General features: G+C 37.4%; 1 protein-coding gene across 1 annotated transcript in view; it reads right to left on the bottom strand.

Moving 5' to 3' along the window:
• OCA2 (oculocutaneous albinism II) overlaps positions 1-22,022 on the bottom strand; it is a 168,635-nt gene that overhangs the window by 47,841 nt on the left and 98,772 nt on the right. Inside the window, exons 19-21 of the mRNA XM_008941656.1 lie at positions 17,087-17,146; positions 16,446-16,550; positions 4,328-4,421 (exon numbers count right to left, since the gene is read on the bottom strand). Coding sequence (XP_008939904.1) covers positions 4,328-4,421; positions 16,446-16,550; positions 17,087-17,146 — 259 coding nt within the window. The remainder of the gene's footprint in view (positions 1-4,327; positions 4,422-16,445; positions 16,551-17,086; positions 17,147-22,022) is intronic.

A 22,022-nucleotide genomic window follows, 5' to 3' on the forward strand; every position in this document is an offset into this window, starting at 1 on the left:
ATACACCACTGTGCAAGGCCCCATCTGCATCAGGAACCTAAGGAGGGGTGCCAAGAGACAGAATAAGCTATAGCACTGGACCACTGAGAGAAATCCCACTATTTAGCTACACTGTGGATTGCACTCCTTTAATAGCTGTAATTAGCACAATGTCCTGTGGATAGCAGATTTTATTCACACCTGGGTTTTGACCCTGCAAGGTTAGAAGAAAAATGCCAGCAGCCCCCTCCTCCTACCTTCTTACTTATAGTAGAGCCTACAACTGAGATTGTGTGCCTAGAATAACAGGGCTGTATGCATCCTAGAGATTGTCTCTTTCTGCAGATGTGACAATAACTTTCAGGTGTTGTCCTCCAAGAAAATATACAAAGAAAAATAGTGCACTATAGAAAATCTCCCCTTCAAACCACAGAAATAACCACTGCAGCAGATAAACACTTTTCAGACTTATCTATACTAGCAACTGACAACTCAAAAAGTAGGGACTTTCAAATATATTTTTTCTTCTTTTTTCAAAAACACGTTTTTTATAAATTATGAAAAAAAATAAAAAAAAGACAAGTAAATACCAGCTCTTTAAATGTCACCTGTTCAAACGCCCTTCGAATAGTATCTTAGCTATAGCCTCTTAAACTCAGTAAAAAATTCAATTCTACACAATTGAACAGTCTTAACAAGTGGATTTCTGACTGTGCACTTACTCAAATTGAGTTGAGTCCATAATTCATATTATTTTGAAACTCATGAGCCAATAAAAGCAGTGCAATTAAAGCTCCCCTTGTTCTGAAATTGCTGTAGCCAGCAATCCTCATTTGTCCTCCAGATTTTCAGGACAGCATACCCTAGACACTACTGGAAGGTATACATACAACTCAGTCTCAAGAGGTACCATAGTTCCATCACGTAACAGAATAGGAAGCATTAGTGAATAAGCTTTATTTAATGTTCTCTTGAGGAAAAGAAATATGGCTGCAGATTTGTCAGAACACCACAGAAAAATGAAGCTACTTCCTTGTTTGTTTACTTCAGTTCCTTTTAAATTTCCTGTTTTCTTTCCCTTCATGGTCAAAACATAATGGAAATACTGGAAAACAGTTAATAAAAAAGCCCACCAACAACACAGTTTTTCCAGCCACTTAGCCTGACCATTAATGCTCAAACAGATATGAACAAATAGGATTGTTCAGAATTTAGAGGAATTTACAAACCCAGAGACCTAAAGGCCTGAATTCATTTGACTTATCTTTGGGCACCCCTCTCAGCTACTAAGCTGTGCACACGAAGGGCTCCCATGGGCTCTGCTGGTATCTCCATCACCAAACAGGAAACCTAGGGCAGCTAGACTCCTAACTTATAATTTAATTTAAGTTCTGAAATCTAGCCAGATTCCCTGAAAAATTACTGTTTGCTTCTTGACTGTGTGAGATTGACCTGACCTGAAGAAAAAAAGCTTCTGACAGAAAAGAACTGTCAAACTCAGAGGAAGACCCAAAGGTTTTAAAATTGTGACCATCTCACCAGGAACTGCCCGTGGCCATCACTGTCCTCAGCTTCCTTGATTAAGAAACAGTATTTTTCATCTTTTCTCACCTTCTCAGAGGCACATTTTAAGAGAAAGGAGCATCTGTGTGACATTCAGCTACTCATGTCTGAGCTCAATGCCATGAAAGAGAAATTTAGTAGCAGCAGCTCTCTTTTGGGAGGCACTGCCAAAGATGACAACAATGTGGCATTTATGATAGCAAAGGTTCCTTCATCTTGCTTGACACTGACTCAATCTTTCTTTCATTTCCAGGATAACAGGTAAAGCAAAGAAGGAAAATCACTGTCTTTTCTCATCCTATCGCCTTCCAAGCTCTCAGCTGCCTGTGCACTTTATGACAGTAAAAAAAATAAGTAATTGCACCCACTGGAAATTTTTCAGGACAAAATGTTGCACAGAATTTTCCAAGACAGGCACAGATTCTGACACTACCTACATGGACACATAAGCCTACCCTGAACCCCAGTAACACTATCAAATTATAATTGAAGCTTTGTGTTACATAGTAAACAACTAACACTAAAATATGTACTTACAATATAGTATTTCATCAAACTCTTCTACAAAATGCCTCGATTGCCAAGTTCCTTTGGTTGCATAAGCATTGATAAGATCCAATTTTTTGCCTTAAGCACCAGGCAGTAACAGTATAATTGCATTCTACCCCTTCCACAATGCAATTAACCTACCCTAAAAATACCTTACCACACCACTTCAGTGCTGATAATATTTCTCTTTTGAAAACTATTTTAAATGCCATCAATACAATTTAAAAAAAAAAAAAAAAAAAAAAAACCAAAACTTTTCTCTCATCATTGGTGGCTACAAGATCTTTTAAAGCAAAATTTTTTCCACACTTTTAATTCTCTAACAATAAGCTGCTGTCCATTAGCTTTTTGTTTTGACATGCAAAAGTCAGAAGCATATTAATTTTCAGTCTAATGCTCCTATGACACCTTTGCCAGAATAACTCAGGATATGTTTAGCTTTATCTTAAAAGATCACAGTCTAAAGGGTTAAACTTTTGCCAATAATGATAATAATGTAACTTTTTATCCAAATATTTGTAAGGAGTTTTTCTTAATACCTGGGCACTTCCTATGGATCTCCAGTGCCTTTAATTAAAATAATTTCCCCGGTACTGTTTATATTTTTACTTCTGTCTTGTACTGCATACACACAGAAGTCTCTGTTAAAATCCCAGCAGCCCTTCAACAAATCAAATTAAAGGAATTTGGCTTAAGATGACAACTGATACTTTAGGAAAATTAGCTGAGACTTCTAAAGTCTCCAAGGCTGCTGAAGTGCCTCCCACTCAGAATATGTCAGTATAATCTGGACAACTTTATATTCCTTGTTTGTTTTTTTTTTATCTGAAAGTTTTGTGAAATCAGAGTATGTTTGGTGATTAAGAAATTGTGAAGAAAGATTATATTTTTTATGGTAAACAACTGTAAAAAGCTATGTCGATTACTCAAATCACTGGTTTTAAAGTGGAACAGATTAAATACACAATGTAACAATAAGTAATGGTGAGTACAAAGAGATATTCCTCAAACAAATAATTTATATAATTTGTCTTGCCTTTGCAACATGATCTTACAATTCAATCTATAAATTACACCATTACAAACTTTGGTAGGTGTTAAGGTCACTTACACTAACAATCACTTAGCTAATTAAACAAAGCAGAACTTCTATTACACACAAAACTGGCTTTAGTTTTAACTTCTATAAAATCAAGGAAACTATTTGGAGGTGCATGGAGAGGGAAAAGGGGTGGATCCATGGCAGAACACCATTTATATAAAGTTAAAATAATTTTAACTTTATTTAACCTAGCTGCCTAAATATTTAGGGACCAAAACACAGCCAAATACAATGTAATAACATTAAAATTCTCAGTAGTAAAAATAATACTAACTTTATTTCTTATTAAAAACATATACGTTTTAATTCCACTTAGTACACTTTGTATTTGGAAACATGCTATAACACCTTCATAAGCTATTTGCAGAATGTAAAAAACAAAAAATAAATCAAATATAAAAATTTATTTAAAAACTACCAGATGGCTATTCTCCTTTCTTGTTATAAGAAACAGAGAGGAAATCCTGAGCCTACAATACATACATGCTACATTTTTAATTTTAAAAAAAAACAAAAAAAATATTGAAACCATCTGCTTGTTTTGTGTTAATGCACTGAAATACAAGAAATCCCCGTTAACATCAAGATGGGCACTAGGGGAACGGCTATTACCTTTCATTATTAGAGAAACATTTCCCAAAGGACTTCAAAAAGTCTTTTCTTAGAGTAAGGTGTGCTAAATAGGTCAGCAAATGGATACTCAAACCATTTCTGTAAGCCAGCCAGAAAACCTCCTGGTGACTTCAGTAGACTTTGAATCAAGCCTTCAGATCTCAGCTATAATACACTTTCTGCATCTCTTCAATGAGCAATGATGGGTCTCTGTTCTGAAAGTGAAATGTAGCTTTGTGTTTTCTCTCACAAAAGATCAGAACCCTATAAGCACCATCTGGACTGCTTCTTTGTGCCTCTGTACTTTATGCAGATATGGTCTTCAAACAGACTGCAAAAGTCCTATTGTAGCAGCAGACAGTGATTGGGCTCCTTATCCAGGAGTCCTCTGAAGTCCAAAGCAGCTGGATCAGGCCCTTCCTATGCTTTGCATAATAAATCGTTGAACCTATCGTGCCAGATTAGACATGTCATAATTGCATAGTTATTACCTTATGTCAGCTTTCTCACAGAAACTCTTACCTCCAAGGCATGCACCCATGGCCAAAGAAAATATTAATGGTTTCATAGGTAAGTTAACATCAGGATCTTTGCTCAGGTTGAGAAGCACAGGAATCTGTGGTTTAATAAGAAAAGAAAAAGAGATTCAGGAGAAATGATCCAACCATCGGCACAACAGAAATAAAATACATTTAAGTAAGGAACTAAAAGCACCAGCAAGTCCAAAGAATAACTTGGGGGATTCCTTCAATTTTATTTTTATTAATTAGTATCTTTGTATCATATTCTTGATCTTTGTTCATTTTTTCCCAGTGGCTGTGCTAGTCTCACAAGCCATGGTGAAGGTATTGGCAACATTAGGCCGAGACTGACACAGGCACTGAGGCTCTCTTAAGGTAATGAGTGCATCTTCTCAGAACCCTCTAGCTCAACAGGGAACTGACAGTGACTATAAACCAATTCCTCCTCCATTTCTTGAACCTTAAAGGACAGAGCTGATTCTTTCTTCTTGCTGGAGACAGCTGTAAGTGACGCCCAGAACTTCACAATCAAGATGACTGCAGATCATATGTCACTAACTAAAAAATTCCTGAACTTTTGTTATAATCAAGTGTCTGATCTGTTAGGGAAAAACTGAAAAAGATCAATGTGGTGGGCTTCTGAATTCATATGCAGAGCTGAGTTATTTTACAATTTATTCTAACATCATATTTACCAGAAAATGTAGATTTAGTTCCATGGGAAATATTTGCAAGTTTTATGAAGTTCATTTAATCTCTTTAGCAAATAAAATAAAATCCCTGAAAAGTGAAATGATGTTTGTAAGCAGACATAATACACTTCATTAGGCAATTCATACAGAGCCCAAAACCACAGATCTCAGTCAGTGACACCCTTCAAAAGTAAATAAATTTCACCTTAGTTGGGAAAATTGATTTGAGTTCAACTTAATAGTGTAAGTGCTTGGTTTGAAAAGGTGTAATCAGTACCTGTAGAAAAGGTCATTATCAAGGGGAGAGCTGGCAATGTTATTAACTGGAGTTTAATGTGTATAGAGGTTTATGGGATCAAAAGGGAGAGAAAAAGAATAACCAAATGTGGAATGTGGAAGAGCAAGAGATCAAACAGGAAGGGATTTGGGGAAATAATTGTGATATGTCTTAAAATTAATGTTTTCTCAAAATCCAGGTTTTTCAGTAGTGAATATAGTTATGACTTTTAATCCTCCAATTTGTCATTTGAATGTATTTCACAGATCCCTCTCAAGGAGTATAATCTCAGAGACAGAGCAGCTGCTTCCTGAAAAATGTTTTCACTTTGATGGCTGAGTGATGCTCACCTTTACTATGGGTTCTTTTGGTATGAAGCAATATATAGGCTTTATGAAGAATTACAACCCTTTACCCACCTCCCAGTGGTGCTAAACATCCCTCTTAAATCCTCTAATTGATTAACTTGTCTAAGTTAATGTCTAAACAATTACTCCTGAATCGTACATTGCCTGAAGATATCTTATGTCTATTTTAAGGCCTGAAGAAGGGTTGGCTGGACAAACATGTTGTCTTTTTCTACAAAACAGTCATGAAAGTCTTAATTTATTCCCATAAAAATTTGTTCCTCTTAATCTGTCACTGCTAGAACATGATATGCAATTCAAACTGTGGTTTGTGTTTCAGTATAAAAAAAAATTTAAACACAAATACTGAAATCACAGGATAAACCATCTTGCTCAATCTAAATAAAACCTTTTTTCCTACTGTATAATTTTGACCAGAGAACTAAAAATAATTATTTAGTTGCTCAGAATTATTTGCAAGTAACCTTACATACTGCAGTGACTCACTTGTTGAAGGACACAATCCTGAACCATGCAGACTAGGAACATCGTTTTAAATCAGCCTCCTCCTTGTGTGTGCCCTACCCAGCACAGAAAAGGTGATTAAGCAGAGGAGATTAAAATGATAATCCTATTTTCTTGCTGTTCAGGTCAGTCCTAAAGCTGTTGCCAGCCAGCTCCCAAGTGCAGAGCAAGTAACGCAATTTTCACACCCCATTGGTGAGAGCCATGCAGAAAGCAGAGCCCTACAGTCCTCCAGGAGCTCTCTTCCTAATTACAATGTTGTGAAGGACAGAGGAAGTAAGAAGCCAAACAGAGAGCTCAGAGAAGAAAGTCCACAAGGTCTTTCTCTGCTAGGAATTTGCAGCCACAAGCACATAGTACACCAACCAGAAAATTTTGTTCTTTGTTGAGTGAGGGAGCTCAGTGTCAGGAGCTCTCAGTGTCCTGTTATTCTCTATTGACTGAAGACACAGAAACCCCTTAGAAGAATGTCGCTGAACATAGATTTCAATTCACTGTGTTTTCTTTTAAACACAAAGATACATTGCAATGTATCAAGAGAAAGTGCAATTGTGTGAAGTGCTTGAATCCCCATTTCTTTAAAGGGGACTTCTTTAAATCATTTCCCCATTTTTTAAACCCAGCAAAGTATTTGAAAGGCCAAATATGCACTTGACCCAACTGGTTTTATTTTTCTCCCCTTACATAAGATTGCTCCTTTTCCACTCTGAAAAAGTGTGATTTTTTTCTAGAAAGCTTCATAATATTTAATTATCTACCTTAACATTATCATCAGTGATGTCATGCTCCTAAGTGCGTTAGCAAACAGTAGGGCTAGATAAGGAATCTCTGTCCTCATAAAAGCCTGGTTTTGTAGCAAGGGACACACAACGAAACATGCCTCAGCAATACATATTTGTATACACTCAACTCTGAATGTTTTCCCTATTTAAAGGAACTAATCTCTACCAAAGAGTAACAGTAACAACTCAAAAAGGAATGGAAGTCATCTGACACATGCCTGAAGTTAAGTTTGTTAGATATGCATATATCTTTTTAAAATAAGAACTATTTTTAACAAGGAATGCTGCATCTGAGTTTCAGTTTTTGAACAACCAGATGAAAAATCAATGCAAAACATTCAGTTAAATTTCTAGTGTTTCAGATGGAAATATTTAGTTGCTCCACCACATGCACCAATTTTTTTGTGAATACTATGGATACTGTGTGGCAACTACATGGTAGAGTCTCTAAAAATCACTGGTGTCTACTTCTTTTGATCCAAAAGCAGACATAATGTAAACAGATTGTCCTAATTTCCATTCCAAGAAATTTCCTGCTCAAAAAAAACACTTCAAGAATTAAGAAACTTGATCATCAGCAAAAACTCTTCAAGAAATATTACAAAGCAGTTCTAGCCATTTGACACTTCTTATTGCTTGAGAGTTTGCATTTTAAATACATAGGGATCATGCAGAAAGTCAGTTACAAATGAACATACCTCTCTGTTTTCTCCCCAAAATCACATTTAGCATTTTTTGTCAAGTTAATTCATGCAATTATATATTTGGCAACATTTTTGCACGATCAATATATCAAACCTCAGCTTCATCTACTGTTGTGATCAATCTGAATGCTAAAGACAGATACGTAAAATAGAAAAGGGTTAGAAGGAAATGTTTCTCTGTAGTTTGCAATGTTTTTGAAAAACAGAATTGGTTCTATCACTCCTTCAGATTCTTACAATAGCATCCAAAGCACCCCAAGCTCAGATACTTTGCAAACTGGGGCATAGTTGTCTATGACACATATTATACAAATATCTTTTTCATATTCATTTAACTTATTTGGAATGCAGATTATTTCATAGTTTTACAAAAAGCTACCACTCAAAAGAGGAAAAAAAGTAAAATCTAAAGCCTATAAAGCTTCGCATTTCCTTCATTATTTCCTCTTAAGATTATATAAACAGCACCCTTAACAATATTAGGAGAAAAATAATGTCTTAAGAAGAAAATAGCTTTCATTTCTTATACTCTTTATTTCAACAGTCTTACCAGGATAAATCTCTATCTGACTAGTTTCTTGAAAACTTCCTAATTTTGCTGGAAATTGTGATATTGAAGCACCCCACATTGCTGCTTGATTGGCAGGATTTAGATAATATGAGTGATGTAGATTAATAGAGCAAAGCCCAGATCCCTCTCACTCATTCATTGCAAGACAGTATGACTCCAGGTATTAAAATAGAAAAATGCAACTGTAATAAATAATCTACATGGAAAAAAAAAAAAAACAAAAAAAAACAATGTCCTCATCCACTTGATACAGAAAGGAGATAGCCATTACTCTTGAATCTGTATAGGGTGTTATATGTATTATATATACAGGAGGTAAGCTGATGCACAAAGAACAGTGCTAGTGTCTACAGATGTTGCCATGTTTGTCTATAGAACTATTGCAATCAAAATCAACCCTTATGAAGGAAATGTTTGTTTGTACTATATACTGTGGAAATACACAGGGTATGTCACAAATAGAAAAAGAATAAAAATAGAAATTCCATAGAATCATGGAATCACTTTGGTTGGAAAAGTCCTCTAAAATCATCAAGTCCAACCATTAACCCTACTCTACCAAATCCACCTCTAAGCCATGTCCCCAAGCACCACATCTACACAGCTTTTAAACACATCCATGGATGGTGACTCAACCACCTCCCCGGGCAGCACATTCCAGTGCCTCACAACCCTTTCAGTGAAAGAGCTCTTCCTAATGTCCAGTCTAAACCTCCCCTGGTGCAGCTTGAGGCCATTCCATCTTGTCCTGTCACTAGTTACTTGTGAGAAGAAACCAGTGATATTTTCTTCTTTTACACTGTTTTAAATCTTAAAACAGCATTGCAAACTTTTAAAAATTGAATGGAATTTTATAACTGTTATAAATTATCCATCTTCACTAGAAAATATCATCTATTAACAATTCATAATATTAGAATTTAATGTGGACTCGAAAAATATGATTCTGCAGAACAGTTTCTTCTTATCCCTCTCAGCTCTCTAATACCCTGCAAATCTAAGCCAAATGAAAAAAAATCAAAAAGAACGGAAGATCAATTTTTGCTTTAAATTAAGGCTTTGAAAAAGAAAAAATTGAGAGATTCTTAACCAGTGAAAAAAATGTGAGAACTGTAGAGAATATACATTAATAGAAAACAATATATTTGTAGTTTCCCAAATTGTCTCTGCAGACAGCTATGGCCCAGTCTTACACTTTTATCATGCACTGAAATGCAAGACAGAAAACTGGTAGAGCAGAAGGAAAAGAAGATCCACTGGCACTGAAAACATGAGATACATATGAAACAGAATCAGAGAGTGGTGGTGAATGGAGTTAAATCCACTTGGTGGGTGGTCACAAGTGGTGTTCCACTGGGCTCAGTATTGGTGCCACTTCTGTCTAATATTTTTGTCTATGATCTGGGTGAAGGGATTGAGTGCACCTTCAGTAAGTCTGCAGGTGACACCATGTTCAGTGGGTGTTGATGTGCCTGAGGATAGGGAGGCTCTACAGGGGCATGTGGACAGGCTGGATCAATGGGCTGAGGCCAGTGGCATGAGATTCAACAAGGCAAATTGCCCAGTCCCGAACTTGGGTCACAACAACCCCAGGCAATGCTACAGTCTTGGGGAAGAGTGGCTGGAAAGCTGCCTGGCAGAAAAGAACTTCAAAGTATTGATTGACAGCCAGCTGAATACGAGCCATTGATGTGCCCATGTGGCCAAGAAGGCCAACAACATCCTGGCTTGTATCAGAAATAGTGTGGGCAGCAGGACTAGGGAAGTGATTGTGTCTCTGTACTCAGAACTGGTGAGCCCACACCTTGAGTACTGTGTTCAGCTTTGGACCCCTCGCTACAAGAAAGACATTGAGGTGCAACAGCAAGTCCAAAGAAGGGCAACGAAGCTGATGAAGGGTCTAGAGAACAAGTCTTATGAGGACTGGCCAGGGGAACTGGGGTTGTTTAGCCTGGAGTAAAGGAGACTCAGGGAAGACCTCAACACTCTACAACCACCTGAAAGGAAGTTGTAGTGAGTGCGTGCTGGTCTCATCTCCCATGTAACAAGCAATAAGACAAGAGGAAATGGCCTCTAGTTGCACCAGAGGAGGTTTAGGTTGAATATTAGGAAATTTGTTTTCATAGAAAGGGTTGTGAAGGGTTGTCCAGGGAAGTAGTGGAGTCATCATCCTTGGAAATATTTAAAGGACATACAGATGTTGCACTTGAGGATGTGGTTTAGTGGTGACCTGGCAGCACTAGGTTAATGGTTTGACTCAATGGTCTTAAAAGGTCTCTTCCAGCCAAAACAATTCTACAATTCTATGAAAGATCTGTCATTGACTAAGTCACCTTGCAAGCCAGGTGGTTAATGGAAATTGTTTGTTACCCTATATTGAGGAAATAGTATTTAAACTCAGCTAAAGTAGGCATTTACTAGGGCTACATTTATAGTTCCAGTAATAAAAGAAAAGTATGAACAGATGGCTCCAGCATATACAGCTGATAAAATATGTGAGTTAATCTAAAGAGCATATTGGTAATAAAATCATGTCATCTAACATTCTAAGGGCAGAGATCTGTGGCTATATAAATAACAATACTAGGAAAATGAAGGCCTTAAAAATGAGTAATTCTGCCTGCCAAGGAATCTCATGGTGAGTTTAATCTATTGAAAAAAGAGAAGAAGTGTCAGAGGATTAATAGAAGGACACATAGAGCACCACTAAATGTTTCACCATACTTATCCTTAGACAAAAAGAGCTGGATATCCAACATAAAAAAAAAAAAAAAAAAAAACCCTTGTCATTCAAGAATTAAAATGTGTGAGATATAATAACTAAGTTCCTGATTTATGAATTGCTTATGCACAGAATGTTTTGTGGATATCTTTTAAGCAGCTCCCAGGTGTGGGGGGATGTGTCTGTGTGTGTGTAACATACATATGTACATAGACATATATATTAGATTTGCTGCTGGCAACATAATCTTTTACATACTCATGTTTTCCCCACAAAGTATATCTCAAACTCAAAATTTAAATACTGAAATTGTAAGGGACCAGTTGTATCAGCTGAATGTTATGGCAGGACCTCTCTCGATCATCTCCCAAAGGTCTTGGGAGGTCCCTGATAGATGGAAGCTATCCAATGGTATCCCAATCCACTAAAAAGGCATGAGGGAAGACCCAAGGAACTACAGAACTGTTAGTCTAACCTCAGTTCCTGGAAAATTTTTGAAGAGTATGCTGAATTCTATTGAAAGACACTTAAAGAATTTAAAGAATAATGCAAACACCAGTCACAGTCAATGTACATTAGAAAGTATGTTGGAAAAAAGGAAAGTCCTGTTTAACTAATCTGCTGCCCTTCCATGATAAAATTCCCTGTCTAGTGGAGGAAGGGAAGGCAGTGGATGTAGTTTTTCTGGATTTTAGTAAGGCATTTGATACTGTCCCTTGCAGCATCCTTCTGGACATGCTTTCCAACTGAGAGATGAGAAGGTTCATGGTGCACTGAGTAAAGAACTGGCTGAATGGAAGAGCTGAAATAGTTTTAGAGAATGGGGCTACAGCTGGCTGCTGATGGGTCACAAGCAGTCTCCCTCAGGCTTCAATTCTAGGCTAGACTCTGCTTAACATATTTATCAACAATCTGGATACAGGATTTGAATGGACCATTAGCATGTTTGCTGATGATATCAAACTAGGAGGTGTTGCTGACTCTCTTGAGGGACAGGAGACCTCGCAGAGTGATATAGCTAGATTGAAGCATTGGGCAATGACTAATGGGACGATATTTAGGAAGTCCAAATACCAGATTCTGCATCTAAAATGAACTAATTCTGGGCACGAGTATAAATTGGGAGAGGAGTGGCTGGAGAGCAGTCCTACAGAAAGGAACCTGGGGTGCTGGTTGGCAGTAGGCTCGGTAGGAGTCAGCAGTGTGCCCTGGTAGCCAAACTGCATCTGGGGGTGCATCAAACACAGTGTAACCAGCCACCCAAAAGAGGTGATTACCCCACTGTATTCAGCACTGGTGCAGGCTCACCTTGAGTACTACATGCAGTTCTGGGCCTCAAATTCAAGATGGATATGGAGGTCCTTGAATGTGCCCAGAAGAGGGTAACAAAGTTGGTGAAAAGGCTGGAAGGAATGTCCTACAAGGAGAGGCTAGGGACTTTGGGCTTGTCCAGCTTGGAGGAAAGGAGCCTGAGTGGCACCTCATTGCTTCCTACAGTTTCCAGAGGAGGGGACATGGAGAGGGGGATGCTGATCCCTTCTCCCTGGGATCCAGTGACAAGATACATGGGAATGGATCAAAGCTGCACCAGAGGAGGTTCAGACTGGACATTAGGAAGCATTTCTTTACTGAGAGAGTGGTCAAACACTGGAACAGGCTTCCTATGGAGGTGGTCAACACCCCAAGCTTTTCTGTGTTTAAGAGGCATTTGGAGAATGCCCTTAATAACATGCTTTAACTTTTGGTCAGCCCTGAATTGATCAGGCAGTTGGACTATCTGATCATCATAGGTCCCTTCCAACTGAAATAGTCTATTGTATACTATAATTCTAAACCACTTTGCTATAGTGTATTTTTTATGTATTGACAAGAAATGACTGATCTTCCTTTCGCTTGCAGACAACTATCCTGACTGCCAGGAATGCTTATGTAATGAAATGCCATAAACATTCATTCCTATAAAGATGTGTTTAACTAGGTAGCAGGATCTTTGCTTTCCAGTGCTTAAAGAGAAAGTAAAAATCCTGGGATTACAGCTCATCAAGCAAGCTTCAGTCTCCTCATTTGGTTTTGGGGCAGTTCATGACCCTTCCTTTCAGGACAAATTAAATGTAACAAGCAATTGGAAAATACTCTGAAGACTGCTTTATCTTTGTGGAGCTCTGACACTTTATTTTATTCTAACACAAACAGAATTTCACCAAGAAAGAAACAGTAAAAGTAATCATCCTATGATGAGCTAAGTGCCCTCAGAAACTCAATCCACCATCTCATGTACATGATTATGTTCCTACAGCATCCTCTGTAAATATAAAATACTTGCTGTATTCTGAGCTCTTTGTGGAGATTTCAGTTTAGTGACCTCTGTACATGAATTCCATAAGGTATTGACACTTTTGATGGTGAAGTTATACCAGATCTTCTCTTGTCTCCAGAGCAAAGAAGAATCTGACAACAACAATGGGGTTGTACTGAAAACGTATTTTCAGGGTAAGGTACTTGAAATAATAATCTAATCTGATTTTTGTAATTTCAGAAATTTTTAGTAGCAGAGAATTCTTCCCCATGACACTGGTGATGAAGGCTGCTGAAAATATTTAAAATACGAAAAAAATCAGGTTTTATTCTTAAGACTGAAGTTAATGTATTGTGTTTAGGTTTTAGGATAAGCAGGAATCCTAATTTGTCTAAATAGATACTCAGAAACTCTTGAAAATACTGCTAGGAAAAAATTATCCTTATCTGTTTTCATTATTTCAGTTCATAAAATGACTTATTCCCCAGAATTCTTTGTAAACTGGCTCAGATATATTAATATTTTAAATAATTTTTTAAAAAAAAATTTTAAAATACAGGTCTACAGCTTCCTCGTTTGACATCCTGTTACAGGAAGAATGAGTCAGCTATAAATTTTAATGCTGTCAAATCTGAAACTTAAAATGGACTAGTCTACCTTATACAAACAGAGATAAAGTGATTTTTTTTTTTGTCTCCAGATCCATTTATTAAGCATTCACTTTTTTTTTTTTTCCTACACACAAAGCAAGTCATTATCCTTCTAGTACAAAGAAAGAAACTGAAATGAAAATTTGGACAACCATACTTCACCTTGATTTTGTTCTCAGGAGAGACAATATCACAGTTACATGGCTATTTGCAGGTTTTTTTTCTTTCCCTCCAGCTATGTGCCTCACAAGTCATATCTCAGGCTATAGTGCAACTCCATATTTCTTCCATTTCTCAGGTAGGTCCTGGGTCAAAATGCTCACACATCAATTGTATGGGCTACTTTTTCATGAGCTAGTAACATGATGTAATAGGAGATGATGATGATGGGGATGATTACTATTATTATTATTATTACCCAGTACCTGTTCTATCAAGGCTATGACTACAAAAATCACAAAAGATATTGCCCCATTGTCATGCAGACATTTGTTCACCAGTGAAGGAGATCCTGGAGCTTTGAAAGAACTCAGTATGTTTGTCTTCCATTATTACAAGTATAGGCTCAGCTGTGAAGCTGGAGCCTTTTGCCAGGAAAGGACAGGATCATTCATGGCTCCCACACAGCACGTACCCCATGCTCCTGTGTCACTAAGGGATATGAAACCAAACTAATGCATAGAAAGCAGCATGTCAGGATGATCTGCTGCTTCTCAGTACATGCTTGAGGCTGACCTCGAAGCTCTTGCTCCCTCTGGTTGACTGTGTGAATTTGTGAATGAACAATGTGGCTGAACAAGTGAATTTGCTGTGTGTGTGGTTATCTGCGATTAAAAATTGCAACTTGATACTGTAAATAGCAAGTCAATATGTAAAAGGAGATCTAGAAATACCTGTTGCACTGTGTATTTATCACATACAACCACTCAGACACTAATTAGCAAAAAGCCATTCTACATTTTGCCTAGGTATGTTCAATATATGTAATACTCCTCATGAGAAGTTCAGAACTTCAACATACATAGACATAAATAGCCTTCCAAAACCAAATATTGCTTTTTTTAATGCTAGGAACCAAGTGTCAAAGAAGAAAAAAATGAATTTATACAATATTAAGTAAGAACTTGGGACGTAGTTACTTAGGAATTTTCTGTCAGTATTTTCTAATGTAGAATGACAAAGACCCAAGTGCAAGCTCATTCACTGGGCTAGTCTCAACTTTAGTCTGTCATATAACAAATTACTGTCTTAACACCTCAGCTAATGGCTGGCTTTACATTTACATAATACACCTGCATTTTTCTTTCTTCCTGCCTCCTCTCTCCATCTATTTTTAAAGAAAAAAAAGAACTGTAACTGACTCTTAGGTTTAGCCCAGAACACAATGAAAAATATATACAATTTAGATGTCCAAAATGTTGGCAAGGTTTCTTTCCTGTCTATCTGTATTTGTGTCTCTCAAAGACACAAACTAAGTGGTTTTCAGGCATCATAAAATATTCCTGTATTTCAGTCCAGTTCCTCCAAAATATATTCCTTTAGAAGAGGTTTCCTTTCAAAACCTGTAAAAGACCATTTGGTCAATGTGTGTGATGGTGCTTTTTGGTATTGCTCTAAACCAAATTTCATAGACTAGCTGGATATGAGGCAAAACCTTCTAAGCTAAGACTTTTGCATTTTTACTTGATAGTCCTCAAGTGTTTGCTGGGATTTGACTCATCCTGAACCAGTCTTTCCCTTCATCCCTGGTTTGTAGTCTGTTATTGGTAAATCAATGTAATTCCAGATTAATCCAGATAAACCAGAGCAATGAAACGAGCATATCACATTAACATATTGAGCAGTCATAAAACTGTCTAATCTGTCATATGCCCTCAAAGAAATCTCTTAAACCTTGACACAGGTAAAGGATAAACACGACCATCCAATAACAACTGAAGAAAAAAGACCCAAAAAATAACACTGAGAACAAGCTGTAACATGAGTCATTCCTACAGCATAATGAAGGGATTATTGCACTTTAAACAAAGAACTTGATTGAATAAACCTGTCTGATCATGTCTTAATTTCTTATAATTTGATACTATTTTTTATATTAAAACTCAAATGCTGATAATATTTGTTATACTTAACATTATTTGCTGCTTTTTAAACTAATTACATAAGCAAGGTAGCAATAAAAGATTCACTTAAAAAAACCCCATTAGCATAACTACACAGCATATAAAGGGAAAACATTGATAGCAGATGGGTAGTGAGTTGCCATCAAAAAGACAATTTTACTTTTCAGCTATGGATGTGGATATAAGGGAGAAAGTCCAAAAATGCAGCCAAAACAGTGCCTCTAGTTAGTTCCACAGCTAACTGCAGCTGCTGGTAGCAATGGCCAGTTAGATGCCTAAAGAGTATGAATAAGCTTGTAATAATAATTCAATCTGAGAGTATAAGCTACAACACAGCAGAGATCAAAAAAGAAAAGCAATTAGTAGTCAGCAAGCTCAGCTCCCTTGTCAGCACTTGCAGGAGGACGTGCAAGTGCTTCACAGGCCCTACCATTGTAGCTGTGAAGGGAATATTGTCAATCACGGAGGAGGCCAGAGCAGACACCCAGAGCACCAAAATGATGGCCACGGCCAAGCGCTGGTCCTCAGGAACCACCTGGAGTTGGGAGATATTAATTTACAACTTTGATGAGATCAGAGCTTCTCTGTGGCATAATTGCACGTTCTTCACTGTTTTAATTCATCAACATTTATTATTCCTTTAGGCTCTGAGGTAGGAAAAGCACCTTAAGCCAGCCCAGCGTTCAGTAACATAACTACTATTCTTCTTCAAAGAAAATTTGAACAAATAGAAATACAAATACTGATATTTCTAATACCCATAATTAGATTTTATACAAGAAATACATCGTGCAACTGTGAATTTTCACTTTTAGCTGTTAATATTTTTTTCCACCTTTGACTACAAAACAGGCTTCACCTCTTTTGCTACTGGCTATGTTTATTCTGGCTGTGGACAGATACATACAAATTAAATATCACACATGCCAAAGTGTGACATACTTTCTTGATATTGCTGATGCAGGAATGCAATCTTTAGTATTAAATTCAGAGGGAAAGTATTATTCATTATTCTATTGGAGTAAAACTATTTTCCTTAATTGTTAAAAAAAGTAAATATTTTAAATGTACCTTTATTAACAAAGCTGTCTGCTCTCCTATATAATCTATTAAGTGCAGATGAGCCAAAGCCTATAAAGAAAACAGAAACAAACAAACAAACAAAAAAAACCCACAACACATTAGTATCAACTAGTGAAGTACCTGCTGTAGTTACATTTTTTTCAGTGGACCCAAGAAAATACAATTCCTTCCTATTCATGAGATACTGATATCTATTTTGTGTAGCTTCTACAGCAGCTTTGCAGTTGATGGAAAGAAAAAACACAGCAGAAACTGGTAGCTATATTTGCAGAAGTCATCTGTTGTACTGAAACGACTCGTGGGATTACTTAAGAGTGTGGGGCACAAGAATCAGAAAATGGCTGAAATTGAAAAATTACATTCTTTGGTGGATATGTGTTTTCAGAATACCTGAACATAACTTATTTTAAACCAGATTCCCCAAACCCACAATACAGATAGAAGTGTATTATCATAGAATCATAGAATCACTGTGGTTGGAAAGGACTTCCAGGTTCATCAAGTCCAACTGTCCTCCTAATTTCCCTAACCACTTGATCATAGTGCCACATCTACTCAGTTTTTGAACTCCTCCAGGGATGATGACTCCACCACCTCCCTGGGCAGCCTATTCCAGTGTCTAACCACTCTCTCAGTGAAGAAATTCTTCCTAATATCTAATTGAATCTTCCCTGGTGCAACTCAGCGCCATTTCCCTCGTCCTATCATCAGTAATTTGGGAGAAGGGACCAGCACCAGCCTCACTACAACCTCCTTTTACATAGTTGTAGAGAGCAATAAGGTCTCCTCTCAGTCTCCTCTTCTCCAGAATAAACCACCCCAGTTCCCTCAACTGGTCTCCATAAGACATGTTTTCCAGCCCTCTCACCAGCCTCATTGCCCTTCTCTGCACCCGCTCCAGCACCTTTTATGCATTTAAAAGGTCAGATTAAATCAGAGAACTCGTGCTCAGTCTCAGATGAAGAAATAGGAAAACAAAATACATATTTCTGTTTAAGATCTCTCTTAGACCCATTAAAAAAATAGTACACATCTGCTAAAACCAGACCAGAGATTTTGGGTGAATGTGAATTGGCACAGGGGCAGCAGTACCTGACAGGCAGGGGAACATGCTCTCTGATGCCCAAGTCAGGCACCCAGACTGATAGGGCAAACCCTGTAACCATTGGACCTGGGAACAGCCTGGAGCAGAGTCTCTGTCAGGGCCATTCCCACTGGTACAGGATACTTGGAGAGCATCCCAGACAACTGTGGTTACTACCATGGATGACACAACATAGGAAGACTCCAACCTAGTGGTGATGGCTCTGATCTCTCATTGGGCAGACAGAATACAAATTGAATCTTCAAGGCCCAGAGAATGGTCTATTCTCTCAATCCACAAGGAATAAGAGTGATTTTAACTCATGAGAGTTAGCTTTTCATTCACTTTGGTTTTATTTTCTTCTCCAGAATGAAGTATTATTTTCAGGTTGAATAAGGTATATCTATTTTATGACTTTTCACCTCCTCAGGGGAGAAAAATCACATCATTTTTGGCTCAACCTGGATGAAGCTGGTTGGCTTTTGAACATTTTTTTCTGTTGGGACAAAGAATCAGTCAGGTGCAATGCCTCACTTACTGCCTTCACTCCCGTACAGAGCTGCAGAAGTCAGGATTCCCGTAACACCACCCTGTGGAACCCACACACCCGGCAGGCAGATGGAGGCTTTCAGAGATGGCAGTGGGCAAAAAAGAAATTCTAATTGCACACTGCCAAATTCCAGGACAGAGATGGATAAAGATGCTAACAGGCACTGAGTGATGTGGTATAAGACATTGTAATGTCAGAGTGACAAAGTGGTTGCCATTCAGACCAGCAATTCCTGTACCAGCAGCTCATTCAGGTGGCAGCTGAGGCTTGGGTATCACCACATGCTAAATTTGGCCCAGAAATTATAATTCATTTTAACAATGCATTACACAAGAAAAGGTATATCTACATTTAAAGATGCAGCGTACAGAAAACAACAGATAAGACTTTTAAATACATACAAATACCCCTTACTCTAAAAAAAAATTGACATTTTTTATGACTAACTTCCCAGGAGAAAGTTTTCTAAGAAATTAATTTTAGTTGGTCATTTTAAGTTACCATTTTAATTCTAAGCTATCTGTGTTGCTTTATCAACTCAAAATTTATAACTGACTTTTACAATGTGTGTAAAAGCAGTATCCTTAAGGAAGAGCAATACCTTTTCTTCAATTGCTTTGTGTTCATACTTCAAAATAAACTTTCTAACACATAGTTGTGAGCAATTAGAGCACAAAGTTACATTCAATGAACATTGCTTCCTTAGTACTTCATTATCTATTAACAGAAATATTACTTTTCAGTAACACTCAAAATTTGTTGTGGCATCCAGACATGGGAAAGCAAGAGATATTTGGGAAAGAGGCACAGGAATGAAGGACATGTGTGTCACTCCTGCAAGACAGTCAGTCTGAAGGTAGCCCATCACTTTAGAAATAATGACAGTACAAACCACAGAATCAACTTTAGGAGGTCTCTGTGATATTCTGGCCAATCTGCCTGCAAACACCTAAGTGAAAGTCAGCAATGAGCACCCCGCCACTGGCCTCTGGTGGGTACAAACTGTCTCCTGGATCTTCCTGTGTCTCCTAAGAGAAGTAAGTATTACCACAGTAACTGCTGTCTTCAAGCATAATAGTTTCTGTCTGACAGCTCAAAATGAAGTTTTATTACAGAAAAAAGCCATGTTCCATTTTACATCAGGGTTTAATTTATGCACCAAATTTTGCATCAAACCATATTATGGAGAGTAAGTGATGATGACTGTTGTAAATAAACTCTGCCTGAAGGGATTAAGGTAAAATGTCAATTTTGACTACAAAAGTGAACAAAATACTCTATCCCTGTGAGGCACAGGAACTTATGCCACTGAGACAGAAGCAGAAAGATTTTATTGCCTGTAAGAGCCACTTGTGACAAAGGACTAAGAAGGCAGTTGTAGAGACAAATTACCTGAAGGACATAATAGAAAACAAAAGAGCTACAAAGGATTTCCAGTTTTTTCATTGCAAAAGATCTACCACACTGGACCGATGAGCACCCAAAGGCAGGACCTCCAATAGTTCCCCTATGGCTCTGGAACTCAGATCAGATTTTCCAAAATTACTTGCAGCCTAAGTCCAGCACAGGTTTTTAAGTGTGCCTTGTAATAGGAAAGGGAACACTTAGTAAGAAATACCATTCAGACTGGGAATCATCCAAGGTGAAGGATCGTCAAGGGTGAAGAATACAAACTGACAACTGCTGAAAGCCTAAGCCATGGAAAGATTTCTTATACTTCAAATGTGTATCTTTGTTTTGACATGTTTCCTCATGACATTATTAACCTATAGGAGAGAAAAACTGCCTTGGCAAGGACTGTCATCTCCTGCTAATCCAAAGGGTAACAGATCCAGATCAAAATTAGCAGTGATGATACTTAGAACGTTTTTCTCACTGATTTATGGGGAATAATTTAATGTCTCCTACTTTTTTCTTGATTATCTGTACAAGTTTCTTTCACAACCTTAAACTGTTACTATTCTAGAGAGCCAGGAAAAAATACTCTTCCTTTAGCAAACTATTCACTGATGACCTTAGAAACCATAAAAGTTCAGTGAATTACAGCAGTCATATCCAAACTCTGGCAGTAAATGCCAAATAACTTCCTGTGTGGTTAACAATATTATGGTGCAGTCATGTAGCACTCAAGCCAAAACCATTCAATCCAAGCTAAAACAATAAATACATTAGGGAATGCAACTAATAAACTGTTACAACAGCAGCAGACAAAATAAAAATGGCTTCAATATGGATTCCCTATAAAAGCTATAAAACACAAAGCTATATAGAGCCTAATAACATAGAGAACTAAAAATTACCTGTACTAATGGGTGTACAATACATCAACATTTCCTGATGAATTTTAGACCTAGTGGCTTGCAAACAAGTCTCCTAATGATAAACAGAGTTTCCATTCATCTTCTTAGAGGCTTCCAGACTTTGACTTCCAGTTTGGCATTAATGAGAGTTAGTTGAATGATTCATTCTATTTCCTCAAGTTTTATCCCTTTTACTGCTACTGATTTTTTTTAAATAGATCCCAATTTACAAATTCTTGGGCTCTTTGCAAATCCTGGGGAGAGCAGGGAGAAAGAAGGCTCTGAGAGCAGATTTGTTATTACAGGCTTTACCCAGGCTGCTCACTCAGACAATTCACTAGCCATGGCAGTGCTGGTGGCCACTTGGGTGTCATCGGTCATGTGTCTACATTATTAAAACCCAACAAATAACAATGAAAAATACCAAGCTTTCTAGTAGCTTAATTAACAAATAAAGGTGAGTATTCAAACAAAGAATTAATCAAACATATGGGTAAAAATAAATCCTCTCAGGCTATACAAAAGCTTCAAACACTAAGTGAAATAGGATACAAACATGGCTGGACTGTTTCTAGTAGTTAAGCAGACAACCACAAAGAAACTACACAGCAAGACAGCCAGGCATTTTAAGTACAGAATATCTCTTTAAATTACAGCTGTAAACTGAATTTCAGTGATATTTTCCTTTCAAACCACACTCCCATTAAATCTCTCAGGCCATTTGGTAGCCAGCACATAACAGACAGCTTTAGGAACTTTTTTCAGCTCTGGTTTATTCTTGTTCTTCTATTCTTCCCATCACTTATCTAAGCAATTGCAAAACAAACATATAAATACACAAATGTTCTGCACACATAGACTGCCAACAAACCTGGAAACTAAAACTCCACTAATAGAAAAGCAATTGTGTCAAATATATAAAGCAAATGCAGCAGAAGGAGACCAGACCAAGCTTACAGTGAAAAACTAAGTATCAAAGAGGTCCAGCCA

This window comes from Merops nubicus, unplaced genomic scaffold (genome assembly GCF_000691845.1).
Source record: "Merops nubicus isolate BGI_N331 unplaced genomic scaffold, ASM69184v1 scaffold2316, whole genome shotgun sequence".
In the NCBI taxonomy this organism is placed as follows: domain Eukaryota; kingdom Metazoa; phylum Chordata; class Aves; order Coraciiformes; family Meropidae; genus Merops; species Merops nubicus.